Genomic DNA, 11,759 nt, shown 5'->3' with positions numbered 1-11,759 from the left:
CCATGCCGTTAAAAAAAAAAAACCACTCAAGTGAGGCTTCTAACCACACACCAAATAAACTACATAATGGAGCCTCCTTGGAAGCTCCATTATGTAGTTTGGCTTTGCTGCCACCTAGCGGTGTTTAAGTAGTATTACATGGATTAACCAATTTACATGGGCAACTATCCTGAAAAGATAGGTGGCTGAAATGTGAGCTGATTAACTGATGAACAAACAATATGAAATCATGTTTTTATTAATTTTTTTACAATTATTTCCACTCAATCAATCATAAATATTTCTTTACCCATTCCACATCCTGTTAAGACAAGAATAAGCCATGGTGTCTGGCCTAAAAACAAATTGGCACCATAAATGGCGGCTCGCGCAATTGGAAAGCTCGTTGAGCGTTCCGTTGCTATCCGGCCAAAGGTCCATGTACCGGAACGTTCTCCGCAGCACCACAGTTTGTCATAAGGTAAGCACAGGCAGCTCCTTTCTTACAAATGTTTTGTATAAAAAATCCAAAAAAATAATGGACCCGCCTTCTGTCTCTGCTTGGGGAGGAAGTGGCGGTGGTCCCTCAACGGATTGGCTAGTGGCTCTTGACGGCCGGGTGCAGTTTCCAGGCGCCCGTCAGGTAGCGCAGGCGGATGAAGATCAGGTCTCGGCCCATCTGGAGCCAGCTCCAGAACGGAACCAGCTTGGAGCCTGAGGACACGCACGATCAAGTTTGGCCTCGAGCCCCTTTCGTGCAGAAGACAAAGCTAAGAGCAAAACGATTTGTGACCCTACCTCCTATTTCAGTCCAGTTGACGGCCACCTCGGCGATGGGGATGTTCAAGCATTGAGCTATGTACAAAAGCTCCACGTCAAAAGCCCTGCAAAGAACACGCCCCAATTTGAGGTCAGTCATTGTGGTTACGCTTCCTTACGTTTCAAGCCCCGATCACGGCGGCGTCCTCACCAGCGTTCCACGTGGAGCGAGGAGAAAGTGAGCAGCGCCGCCTCGCGCGTGAAAAGCTTGAAGCCGCACTGCGTGTCACGCACGCCGCGCACGCACAAGAACCACACCAGGAAGTGGAAGCCGCACATCAGGAAGTTGCGGAAAAAGGAGCGCTGATGTCGGAACACAAAAACTGTTCAAAAGGAGAGCCGGGGCCGGTGAGGGAAAAGACATTTTGGGTTACCTTGGCGACGGCGTCCTCCTGCAGATGAGCCCGGGAACCGCACGAGATGGCCACGTCGCCCTGTTTGGAACTGAGGTCTTTCAAGGCTGCTTCCACTTTTTCGATGTCGGCGAACTTTGTGGCGCCGTCGGCGTCTGCCATAAGAATTAGGCGGCCCCTGGAGCTCAGCGTTCCCTTTATGACAACATAAACAAGCATGCCAGACATATGTCTGAACTCATCACTCTGCTGCAGATGTTTCTTTGCTTTTACACTCTTTTTTTCTTTTTAAATCGTGTATGCTATTTTATGTCTGTACATGGAGTACCTTGAAAGGAGCCTTATGTATTATTATTATTATTAATAGCTCTCACCAAGCGCACTGCGCCGCCTTTTCCCCGGTTCTTCACCAGCGTCAGAACCCGCACTTTCGCTGCGCTGTACTTCTTGGTGTACTGCAACGCCACCTGGTGGTTGAACAAATAAGTGAACAGTGCATTCTATTTCAGGACGTCATCAACGCGGCTAAAGCACCCAAAATTGAAAAGAACATGTTGAGCTGTCGAGACAACTTTGACCAAAAATACACGCAGTGTTGCAAATATAAAATGTGGCAGATTTATTATTGTATGAATGTCATTAAATGAATCAAAGCTCTGGACAATAATTGAGGTTCTCACTTGTGTGGTTTTGTCTTTGCTGCCGTCATCCACCACAATGACCTCGTAGGTGAAGGAAGCTTGTCGTTTCTGTGCGTGAGGAGACCAAAATCAGTTCAAAGGTGTTGGCGCTAGCGCATGCAGCCGCATCAAATTATTATTTATCTTTGAAGCGTCTCACTGACCAGCCTGTTTTCCAAATAGTCCATGGCTTCATCCAGCATTACAGGGACTGAAACAACACACCATCACATAGCAGAATAAACTTTATACGACATGCGACTTGAGTCGGCTAGTCTGCGTGTGAATGTAAGCTGTGGTCTACAGCTGGTTGATCTCCTTACGCCGCAGCTCCTCATTGTAGGAGGGCACAATCACGGAGAGTTCCACGGAAGGTGGGTCGTGCAGACTGGGGAAAAGCTCCTCAACGCCACTCGAGGTGACGAAGCGTTTCTCCTTTTCGTCCCGCTTCAGGTTCGCCGCGCTTGCCGTCACGTGCGCCGCCATCACAAACTGAGGAGGCAAAACATATCATTTAGGATCCTAACAAGTTAAAGGCTACAGTGTATACAATCAAAATATCCCAATAGAATTTCTGTCAGTAAACTAGCTCGTAGTCAAGTTACCCAACAGTGATTTTGTTTTTCTGACTTCCAACAATCGAGCCAGGTATACTTACCACAATGACAGCCACAATCGCCAAGAACACTAAAGCTTCAAGTATTTCACATATGCAGTCCATTTTGGAACAAGTGACACTTGTCCGACTCCTTGAAGGATGCTGACTGATTCACTATTTCTCACGGCAACTTCGCCGCGGAGCTTGTCAGCTTTCGCCCGCGTGCGTGACTATTTGTTTTTTGCGCAGTTTCGAGGACATTGACCAGCGAAAGGTTCGTCAAATCAACATAGTCGGACTACAACAAGCTCATATTGGTTCAAGTGCAAGAGTTACCCATTCCTCTCCTCTCGCTTCCAATCACAAGTGAACACAGATGCAACACGGAAGTAGTCGTTTCCGGGTTGACACGTTGGTTGTGACGAGTAGACACGCGAAGTTTGGCGAACACTGACACCTGTAGGCCAGGAGGATTTATAACAAGCGCTGTTTCATGCCCGCCTTAATCCCCCATATATCCGTGCAACACTTGGCTTTCCCCGTCTTTTTAAAATTAAAGTAAAAGCAACAACAACTATGTTGCTTTCTTGTCGGATATCCTAAAGCACCACCCCAATTTGTATGTATAACAAAACCAATGGCTGTACCCAAATGAAACTTAAATTATTGCGACTGAGTATCGCCTTTCGTTATGTCTTGCAGGCTTCCGTAGTTCAACTCGGTAACCACGTGGTTAATCAAAACATCATGGCGGCTGGATTTAAGTAAGAACGACGGCTCACAAATGAACAATTCTGTTGCATTTTACAGCAAATTTGTACCTACTTGGATAGCAGCTCGCCAAGTACAAAATGCGACTTACATCCAGGTTTCATCTTCGCGAATTCGTGTGCTTATTTGTACTTGACCACGACGAAAACATGGCAAATTGGTTCAAATCTGCTAACTGGTTTCGCGTTTGTTTTGGTTGTGTTCAGGATGGCTGAACCCCTGGAGTATCACCGCAGCTTTCTGGTGCGTAACCAAGCTTTTGATGTAATAATACACCACGTAATAACACTATCATTCACGTTTTTATGTTGCCAGAAGGAAAACTGTCGACCGGATGGACGTGAACTGTCAGAATTCCGAACCACGTCGATCAACATTGGTTAGTTGCAGTCTTCTACAGTAACGAACGCAAAATATTATCTTTCAGCCATCACTGAAATGTTTTTTCACATTGAGACTGTCCTCAGGGTCCATCAGCACAGCAGATGGCTCAGCGTTGGTCAAGATGGGCAACACCACCGTCATCTGTGGGGTCAAAGCGGTGAATGACTGAAGGAGAAGCATCACTAGCTCCTGATGTGGATGGATCAATTGTAGTGATTGTTTTTTTGTGTGTCATTGTGCAGAAGCTGGCCAACCCATTAGTGGAGGCGCCGGGGAAAGGTTTCATAGGTGAGTTGTGGGTGATGAATAAATAGTGGGATTTTTTACAATATATTTGAACATTTCCAGTGCCCAACGTGGACCTCCCGCCGCTGTGCTCCTCACAGTTCCGACCCGGACCACCGGGGGAGCAGGCCCAGGCCGCCAGTCAGTTCATGGCCGACATCATCGAGAGGTGCACAGGATACGCAAATTTTTTATTTTCTTGCTTTTCTTACGTCCGATCTTTTTGTCATTGCAGCTCAGAAGTGTTACAGACAGAAGATTTGTGCATCGAACGAGCCAAGGTGAGACTAAACGGGGGCAAAGTCATGAATCACATTGTCGTGTGTGGGTGTTGCATTCAGCATGTGAGATGTTGTCGTTGTAGCTGTGCTGGACGTTGTACTGCGACCTGATGTGTCTGGACTACGACGGCAACTTGTTGGACGCGTGCTCACTTGCCTTGCTGGCCGCCCTGAAGAACAGTACGTCCCTCCGTCCGGATTGTGTCGCAGTCGACTCTTCATCTTGTCGTTCTTGGCCCACGCAGCCGCGCTCCCCGAGGTCTCCGTCAACGACGAGACTGGCGTGCCTCAGGTGGACTTGGATAAGCGACTTGGGTTGAAGATCGCCAGGCATCCCGTGGCCGCCTCCTTCTGCGCATTTGATGAGTGAGTCGAAGCTTTTCCTTGCGTCGAAACGTCGTCACGTGCGCTGTTCGTCTGGCAGCTCCGTCTTGGCGGATCCCACGGGTGAAGAGGAGCGACTGGCCACCTCTCGCCTCACTGTGGTGACGGACGAGGAAGGACGCCTGTGCTCCCTGCACAAACCGGGTCAGGGCCGCGGCTTCTGTTTTTTTTATGACTTCTGGGGAAAATGTCTTTTCATGACTGATCTATTTTTTTTTTTAGGTGGGACGCCTTTGTCTGGGGAGAAGCTCCGAGAGTTGATCGGCCGAGCGACAGCGCGGCAGAAAGAACTCCACAAACTCATCGACAAAGTCATCAAAAGCATCACATAAAAAATGCGACAAATTTTGTTTTTAATATCTAAAAGCTGTATTTTCACTGTCAATATATACTCCTCTGTTTTTTTTACAACAATAAAACTGCTGACAAAGACATCTTAAAAAAGTATTTCTTAAATGTCCAGAAATGTGTCAACACTCACTGCTCCAAATCCAGCGCTGCGGTACAAAAGCGATTCGAGAGGTAGACGACGGCCCCCCAGGATCAGTTTGTTCTGTGGGAAGATGTGCGATGAGGAATCCTCTCGGGACGGAGGAGAGGCCTTGCTGTTGTTCGTCTTAGTGGAAGTATTGGGCTACAAGGACCTTCTCCTCCTCGTGTGGCTGTAAAAGAGTCCGAGCAAAGTTTCTTCCTTGCGGATCATTCGCGTCTCGGCGTGGCGGGTGGCAACGTTTCCGGCTGGCGCGCTTTGGGGAGGGGCTGCGGCGTGCTCCTCTTCCTCCTACTTCTTGCTTGGCTGGCGGTATGCTGCGGGCCCCCCGCCGCTCCCTGGGGGGCCGCTGCCGCCATAGCCATTTGCTGCTGCTGCATTTGGTGCTGCAAGAATTGCAACTGCATCAGGAAAGACAAAAAAAAAAAAACGTCAATGAGCAGATAGTCGGCGTCGCGGTGGTGATGTCACAAGCGTACGGAAAAACACATTCATTCCATATGTACTCGTGCACTTGCCCTCGAGAGACAACCACTGCTGTTGTAAAACAATTGTTTCTCTGGTACTGATTGTTGACCCCCCCAACACCACCAATGTTTTCCAGAAACAAAAAGTGTTAATAGTCACACACAGTTGTTCTCAGCGTGCACACAGTTGTCTCCCAAGCGAGGACAAAGCGCATCAAAGTACACACAAAAACAAACAAACAGCTTTCCACACAAGCGGGCGTGTTAGTGAAGCTCCAGCAAAGCATGAAATGAGAGAAGCCGCACGGGAGCAGGAGTTGGAACACGACGGTTTGTTCAAAATTGAAAATCAGCAAACATTTGCCATACGTTGCAATTTGTGGCTTAGCTAAGCCACCGAAAAGCACTGACCCCCTCCCCAAAGACGCCAATGGTCCAAGGTAACCGTGACGAGCACAGCACTCATGCAGCCGGTCGGACAACGCTGTTGCACCATGCTTGGCGTGGCGGCGGCCAATCACAATGCTCCACATACAACACAGATGGTGTGACTGACGTATCCAATTGGACTTTTTTTTTCTTTTCTTTTTAAATTCATTCACTTCTTCAACAGCCCTTGTGCACATGCGTGTGTATGTCCATGTCACAGTTACTTGGATCTGAGGCTGGTGCTGCTGCTGAAGCCTTGGAGAAGGCAGTGGGGGCCCAGACCCGTCCAGCCCACAGCCCAACTGGGACAGCACTAATGGTGGGGAGAGGTTGCAAAGAGAGGGGAGGGTCCCACGGGAGGGAAAACAAAAAAGGGTGAAAGGATAAAAAAAAAGAGAAACATTGCATGAGGTGCAATGGAAGGAGGGAAAGTAAAAAATAAAAAAGGAGGTTGAGAAGGGGTTGGGGCGGAAGGAGGTCAATAAAACAGAGTAACGCAACAGAGAAGAAAGGGAAGTTGAATACAATGATTTGTCTACAGAGTCAACTACAACACGTTAGCACACTAGCGACACTAAGAAGACGGAGGAGGGAAATGTGTTCAGTGTGGAATTAGTGTGTGTTGGGGGGGCTACCTGCCGCCTGCGGAGACATGAAGCCGCTCACGCCCAAGTTGATGACGGCCGTTTGCTGGTTGGCCAAACTCGCGTCTGCGCCCTGATCGCCCTGCCAGAGAGCACAAATGAATAACTGGTTCGAATTGACCAGCTGGAGCGCCTGCTGCGGCGACTCACCGGCTCCCCCTGCTGCTGAGGGCTGGAAGTGGCCGACTGGCTCTGCGGGGAGAACTGCGACAGCTGCTGCTGCTGCTGCTGCACGGGGTTGAAGATGAGCGGACCGCTCGGGATCTTGGCGCGGCAACAAACAAAACGCGTTGGCGTGATGGAGCGAGCGGACGCCCGAAACAGACAGATGACAAACGCTCAGTTACCTGCAGCACGTTGAGCGGTCGCAGCCCAGCGCTACTATTCAGGCCAAAGTGACTCCCTGCAAGAGAAAAACACAACTGCAACGTTCCTATTTGGGAGAGAATCCGCACATTGATGAAAAATCTCGTTCTTTTATCAAGTGATCCACACTGGAACTTTTTTCGAAATAAACGGCGGCCGGCGGCTTGATGCTTGCTACTGACCGGTCTGCGCGGCGGGCTGCATGGAGGGCACGAGGCTTCCGGACGGCAGGATCTTGCTCAGGTTGAGTCCGGGACCGAGCATGGGGTTGGAGCCGCTCATTAGCGTCTGCGGGTTGCTGCGGCAACGTCACAAAAGCGTCCTCAAACCGCCCCCGGGTCGGCTCCGTTTTTGTTTACGGGTCGGGGCTTAGCGGGCGCTTACCAGACAGAGCCGACAACGTTGATGAAGTTGAGGCCGGCCGGGTTGGCCATGACGGGCGAGGAGGCGGTGCCGGTGGTGATGCCTGCCGTGGGCATGGGGATACTCATGACGGGCAGCGGCTGGCTGAGGGCCAGCTGCTGCTGGGCGAACGGCGCCAGCAGGGCGGGCTGCGCCGGCGCCTCCGGCGGGGCGGCCGAGTCGGCGGGGTGCGGCGTCGAGCACGGCGTGTTGGTGGGGGTGCCTGATCCTGCCGCAAAGAAGCAACCGCCTCAATTTGAGATGTTTTGTGACTCGTTTTTAGGATGTTGGCAATTTCTCATCGCAGCAGAATAGCATACAAGAGCAAGCGTCTTTATTGGGTACTCACTTTGCGTGGCGCTCATGGGCGAAAGGGAGGCGGGGGACAGCAGGCCCACCTGCCCCAGCTCCATGGAGTGCTTCCTGCTCAGAGGCTGGCCTTTGGCGGTGGGCGGCGGTGTAGGACACTTGTGAAGACCACTTGCGCTTTGGGAGCCGAACGGATTTCCTGCAGCCAGATGGAAGTGGATACTTTCGGTCGAGTCCGGGAACCGCAATCACTGAGGACTGAGGGTCCCTGTCGGGGGGGGGCGGAGCTTACCTGAGGAGCCGCCGCCGCCCGATCCCGGCGGCAGTTTGATGGGCTGCGGCCGGTGCTTCGGCCCTTTGCCCAAAACGGACGCTTGGATCAGGGGAGAAAAGCCGTCGCCCTGCCACAAATGAAGTGATTTTGAAAATGATCGGAAAAATGGAGCTCTTGTTTTTGCCTAACAAAATGTAGCTTGAGTTGCCTTGAAATGAACAATAAAAGGGAACAAAGAAGGCTAGATGATGATGAAGGGCACCTCATCCTTGCAGGGGGAGGGGGGTGCCGGAGCCAGGCTGCCTGAGTTGTGGGACATCTTGACCTGACACTTGACGTCACGCTCGTACACGCATTTGTACTGGGCGAGGAACCTGACAGCACACAGAAAAACAGGCAAATATCGTCATTTGTTAAAAGTGAGATCTTTTCTCTCAATACAATTACTCCAATGCTCTCAAATGTGCCCACTCACCGCTCTGCGTCCATTTTAGAGCCAATAAGGAACCTGAAGAAAAAAAAAAAAAAGCCAGGCTGTCAATCTGGTCACATTTTACCAGCGTCAAAATCCGGAGGCCGTACGGCGGATGCGTGAGCTTCAGGTCGGCGCCGTCCTCGCCGTCTTTGGCGCAGTAGATTTTGCCGTACACCAGCGGGTCACCCGCCGACTGGACGATGGACACCTTGGTCCTCTGGGCCTGACCGCCCACCTCGCACTCAAAGGTGTAGTCGTCCACCCGCTCCTGGAAAGGGATTTCGAACAAGGCATACCATGCATTAAACTTGAGCCCAGAACTTCTCACTGTGAGGCAGACGCCAAATCTACCGCGATAGCCCACCCGCCGCCCTTTGTTACTTAAAACGAGAGGGTCAACGGCACTGACCTCAGCGGGCCAGATCACAGTGGGGGGCTGAGAATCTTCCAACTGCAGCGACTTCTCCACCACGGCGTACTTTTCCACCTGCGAGCAAAGACACGATGGCGCTTTTGACAGACGCGAGAGACTTCGCCGGGCACTTACGTCGATTTCTTTGGGAACGCTCAGCTGGCAGCTGTTCCGTCTCCACATGTCCACGCACTGCGCGTCCGCAAAAACAAAAGAGTGTGAGAAAAATTCAAAGTGCCACCATTTCCCTTTGACTAACGGAGGCCGACGGAAGATACGGCGAGAGCGCTCACATTTCCGATCTTGGAGATCTTCAGGTCGACGGCGGGCGCGGCTTTCCTCTCTTTCCTCTTCTGCAGGTAGTCGTAGAGGCGCAGCTGGTGCGGAATGGGCAGCTGCGACAGCTCCTGCTGGCGGTTCAGCGCCGCTCGAGAGTGTCTCTTGAAGCACCTTTGGCCCGGAGAGAGAACATAGGATGAGCATTTGAAAGCGTATCGGCTTCCGCCGCCGCCGCCATACCGTTTCATGGCGCGAGTGTTCATTTTTTGCTTATTGTAGAGCAGCCGGTTGGCGGCGCAGGTGACGGAGATGGAGGGGTCCAGGCACAGAGGCTCGGCCGTGGCCAAGATCAGCTGGCTCTCCAGCTGCAACTTGTCGTCCTGAGGGTGAGAGGTTGCTATGGAACCCAGTATAACAGCATCTTCCGGCTCCTGCTTGTCGTCATTCCAAAAGGGCCCATTTTGATTGTGAGACGGCTCACCTGCGTCCACTTGTGGTGCTCGCTGGTCACGGCGTGAACGTCGCTAACCAGAGTCTGCATGGTGGGCCTGAGCAACACGTGCCTGCTCTGGTAGGAGGGCATCTTGGTGGTGGCACACTGTCTGTAGTCTCGCACCTCCACCAGGACACAGCCGCAGTGGAAGATGTTCACCTGGGGAACGGGAAGCAACGATGTGGGAGCAGCATGGGCACACGCCGAGCCCGGGCCACATCTGACGCACGCACACCTGCGATTTCTCCAGCAGGTCAACAAGAACGGGCGGCAGCTCCTCGGCATCCAGGTACTCCAGCAGCTCTCCTTCTTCATACGGCAGTCGGATCGTTTCGGAATCTGCCCGACGCCGGCGTAACAATATCAGGACATTGGACCTGCAACGGCCGGGGAGTGACCGAGCCGAGACCCCCCCCTCCTCCTCACCCGATCCATTCTTGCCCCTAAGCATGAGCGAGTAGCCGTCGTTGCCGGCGTACAAGTTGACCACCAGACACGACACAGACTCCTGAGACAGCAACTTGTCCAGCAGCTTCACGTTCCTCCTGAAATTCTGCCACACGCACGCAAACCAGTGTTGGTAACCGCCACAACCATGCCACGATTGAGCGATGGGGCCGACCTTCAGCTCTGGCTCCTTTTCGCATTCTTCGATGTAGAGCTCATGGAGCTTCTGGTACAAACTCTTCCTGCCGCCGGATGAAAGACGCTTCCTGGCGGGGCGCTGGCGAGCGCTTTCCACAATGTACTGAACAACACAGCCATGCAAAAGTATGTAAATTGAACGTTAACAGCCTTAATAAATGATCGTAAGTGTTGCGTCCAGTTAAAGTGGTTTACTCCAAACAAGTATGTAACCAAGCAATGGTATGATGACAGGTAGTTCAAAAATGTGCTGTCTTTTAAAAAGAGGCAGTGTAAAATTGAGGTGCATTGAATGTGGGCTCGCCAGGGAAAGGCGAGAAAAACACATTGCTTACCTCAGCTCGATCTAATGCATGTTCCAAAACTTGTTGCTGTCGGAAAAAGACATCAATCAGTGAATATATTTAAAGAAACGAGCCCGGTGGAACTCCAGACATTGCATTTCAAAAACAAGGTCAGGCTTATTATGATTGTGGCTTATGATTAAGATGATAACGAGTCTACCATTGTGGTGAGCCGCCAGCTACAAGGTGACAGTAGACGATGCTGCCCGCCTGGCTGCCTCCTAAAGCGAGGATTCACTCCCTGTGTGGCAACAATACACATTTTAGAACATTTAAGCAAACTGAAAGACCAGCCGGACTAGTCCCTCATAACTAACTAGGAAGAAAATCACTGAGCATGCAACGGTCACTAAAGCATGGCCTTTAAGCACCTTAATAACAACAGAACAATTAGTCGATAGCTCCGAGCGAGACTATTTGAAGGCATGGGACATGCGTGGATGTGGATCTTCTCCCTGGATGCCCGACCAGCTGAAGGCTTGTGCGGCTAAAGTTAGCATGCTAGCCCGCCGCTCCGAAGGAGCACAAGCCCGAGGGGGCTTTTATTCAAGTTCTCTGCGGCGAAAAACGACGGCCCTACGATGACACGCTTGGCGTGGAGGGGGTACTCGCCTTGAGGGTTGCATGGGGGCCAACAGCGGCTCCAACGCAGGACAACGAAAGCGAAGGGGAGCATCGGAGTCATCATTGACAAAAAGTAGGAGCGGCCGCCATCTTCTTCCAGTGTGACAACAACAGGTCAACTTCCGCTTTGGAGCGGAAGTGGGCGGATCTAGCCGGCTGACAAAAATATTTAGTTTGAAAAATTGCAAATTAACAGTCTTTTGCTGAGGGGTAAAAAAAAAATCTAGATCATCAGTAGCCCATGCTACTGTTTAAAACTGGCCAGTGAGTGTGCAATCCAAGCGTTAGTACCACAACTGTACAGCAGGGGGCGCAAAAGGCCTGCAAAGCCTCTGCACGGCCCACGTTGCAATCGGTGGAGAAAAATGATTGTACAGTAAATGAAAGAATTTCATTTAATCTGTAACGACACCTCATACCAACCCAGAGGTGTAAAAGCAGCTTTCTGTCCTTTGCCACTTAGTAAAAAACGCTCACTGAGCGTTTAAGAAAACAATCTAGCACACAAAACGAGCACTGTGCTGGATTCAGAAGAACTGACTGCACCTCTCCACCATCAATTATTTCCAAAA

At 51.1% G+C, this 11,759-nt stretch overlaps 3 protein-coding genes across 12 annotated transcripts; 1 reads left to right on the top strand and 2 right to left on the bottom strand.

Moving 5' to 3' along the window:
- Window positions 1–222: 222 nt before the first annotated feature.
- alg5 (ALG5 dolichyl-phosphate beta-glucosyltransferase) lies at window positions 223–2,860 on the bottom strand. 2 transcript variants are annotated; one of them, XM_061299123.1, is made up of 9 exons: window positions 2,766–2,860; window positions 2,155–2,323; window positions 1,996–2,042; window positions 1,832–1,900; window positions 1,526–1,618; window positions 1,173–1,346; window positions 950–1,101; window positions 778–863; window positions 223–693 (listed from the first exon to the last, which is right to left on the bottom strand). In XM_061299123.1, exons 2-9 carry the CDS (start codon window positions 2,315–2,317, stop codon window positions 578–580), a joined length of 900 nt encoding a protein of 299 aa, XP_061155107.1. In that variant the 5' UTR covers window positions 2,318–2,323; window positions 2,766–2,860; the 3' UTR covers window positions 223–577. The 2 variants fall into 2 exon arrangements, with proteins under 2 accessions (XP_061155107.1, XP_061155106.1); XM_061299122.1 differs by having other exon boundaries at window positions 2,490–2,837.
- Window positions 2,861–3,137: 277 nt separating this feature from the next.
- Window positions 3,138–4,968, top strand: exosc8 (exosome component 8). 2 transcript variants are annotated; one of them, XM_061299140.1, is made up of 11 exons: window positions 3,138–3,193; window positions 3,407–3,443; window positions 3,516–3,579; window positions 3,668–3,741; window positions 3,827–3,872; window positions 3,933–4,038; window positions 4,105–4,150; window positions 4,234–4,330; window positions 4,396–4,516; window positions 4,575–4,678; window positions 4,757–4,968. In XM_061299140.1, exons 1-11 carry the CDS (start codon window positions 3,177–3,179, stop codon window positions 4,864–4,866), a joined length of 822 nt encoding a protein of 273 aa, XP_061155124.1. In that variant the 5' UTR covers window positions 3,138–3,176; the 3' UTR covers window positions 4,867–4,968. The 2 variants fall into 2 exon arrangements, with proteins under 2 accessions (XP_061155124.1, XP_061155125.1); XM_061299141.1 differs by having other exon boundaries at window positions 3,172–3,193; window positions 3,657–3,741.
- On the bottom strand, window positions 4,880–10,847 carry supt20 (SPT20 homolog, SAGA complex component). Of its 8 annotated transcripts, none has more exons than XM_061299032.1 (22): window positions 10,724–10,847; window positions 10,555–10,590; window positions 10,197–10,322; window positions 10,001–10,127; window positions 9,810–9,913; window positions 9,563–9,733; window positions 9,322–9,461; window positions 9,096–9,252; window positions 8,938–8,994; window positions 8,800–8,877; window positions 8,498–8,658; window positions 8,391–8,423; window positions 8,178–8,289; window positions 7,934–8,042; window positions 7,682–7,840; window positions 7,315–7,582; window positions 7,113–7,228; window positions 6,912–6,967; window positions 6,715–6,828; window positions 6,556–6,646; window positions 6,145–6,233; window positions 4,880–5,425 (listed from the first exon to the last, which is right to left on the bottom strand). In XM_061299032.1, exons 1-22 carry the CDS (start codon window positions 10,823–10,825, stop codon window positions 5,234–5,236), a joined length of 2,598 nt encoding a protein of 865 aa, XP_061155016.1. In that variant the 5' UTR covers window positions 10,826–10,847; the 3' UTR covers window positions 4,880–5,233. The 8 variants fall into 8 exon arrangements, with proteins under 8 accessions (XP_061155016.1, XP_061155017.1, XP_061155018.1 ...); XM_061299033.1 differs by having other exon boundaries at window positions 7,315–7,561; XM_061299034.1 differs by lacking the exon at window positions 6,145–6,233.
- Window positions 10,848–11,759: the final 912 nt, after the last annotated feature.

This window comes from Syngnathus typhle, linkage group LG15 (assembly GCF_033458585.1).
Source record: "Syngnathus typhle isolate RoL2023-S1 ecotype Sweden linkage group LG15, RoL_Styp_1.0, whole genome shotgun sequence".
NCBI lineage: Eukaryota > Metazoa > Chordata > Actinopteri > Syngnathiformes > Syngnathidae > Syngnathus > Syngnathus typhle.
This window is presented reverse-complemented; position numbering and strand designations above follow the sequence as displayed.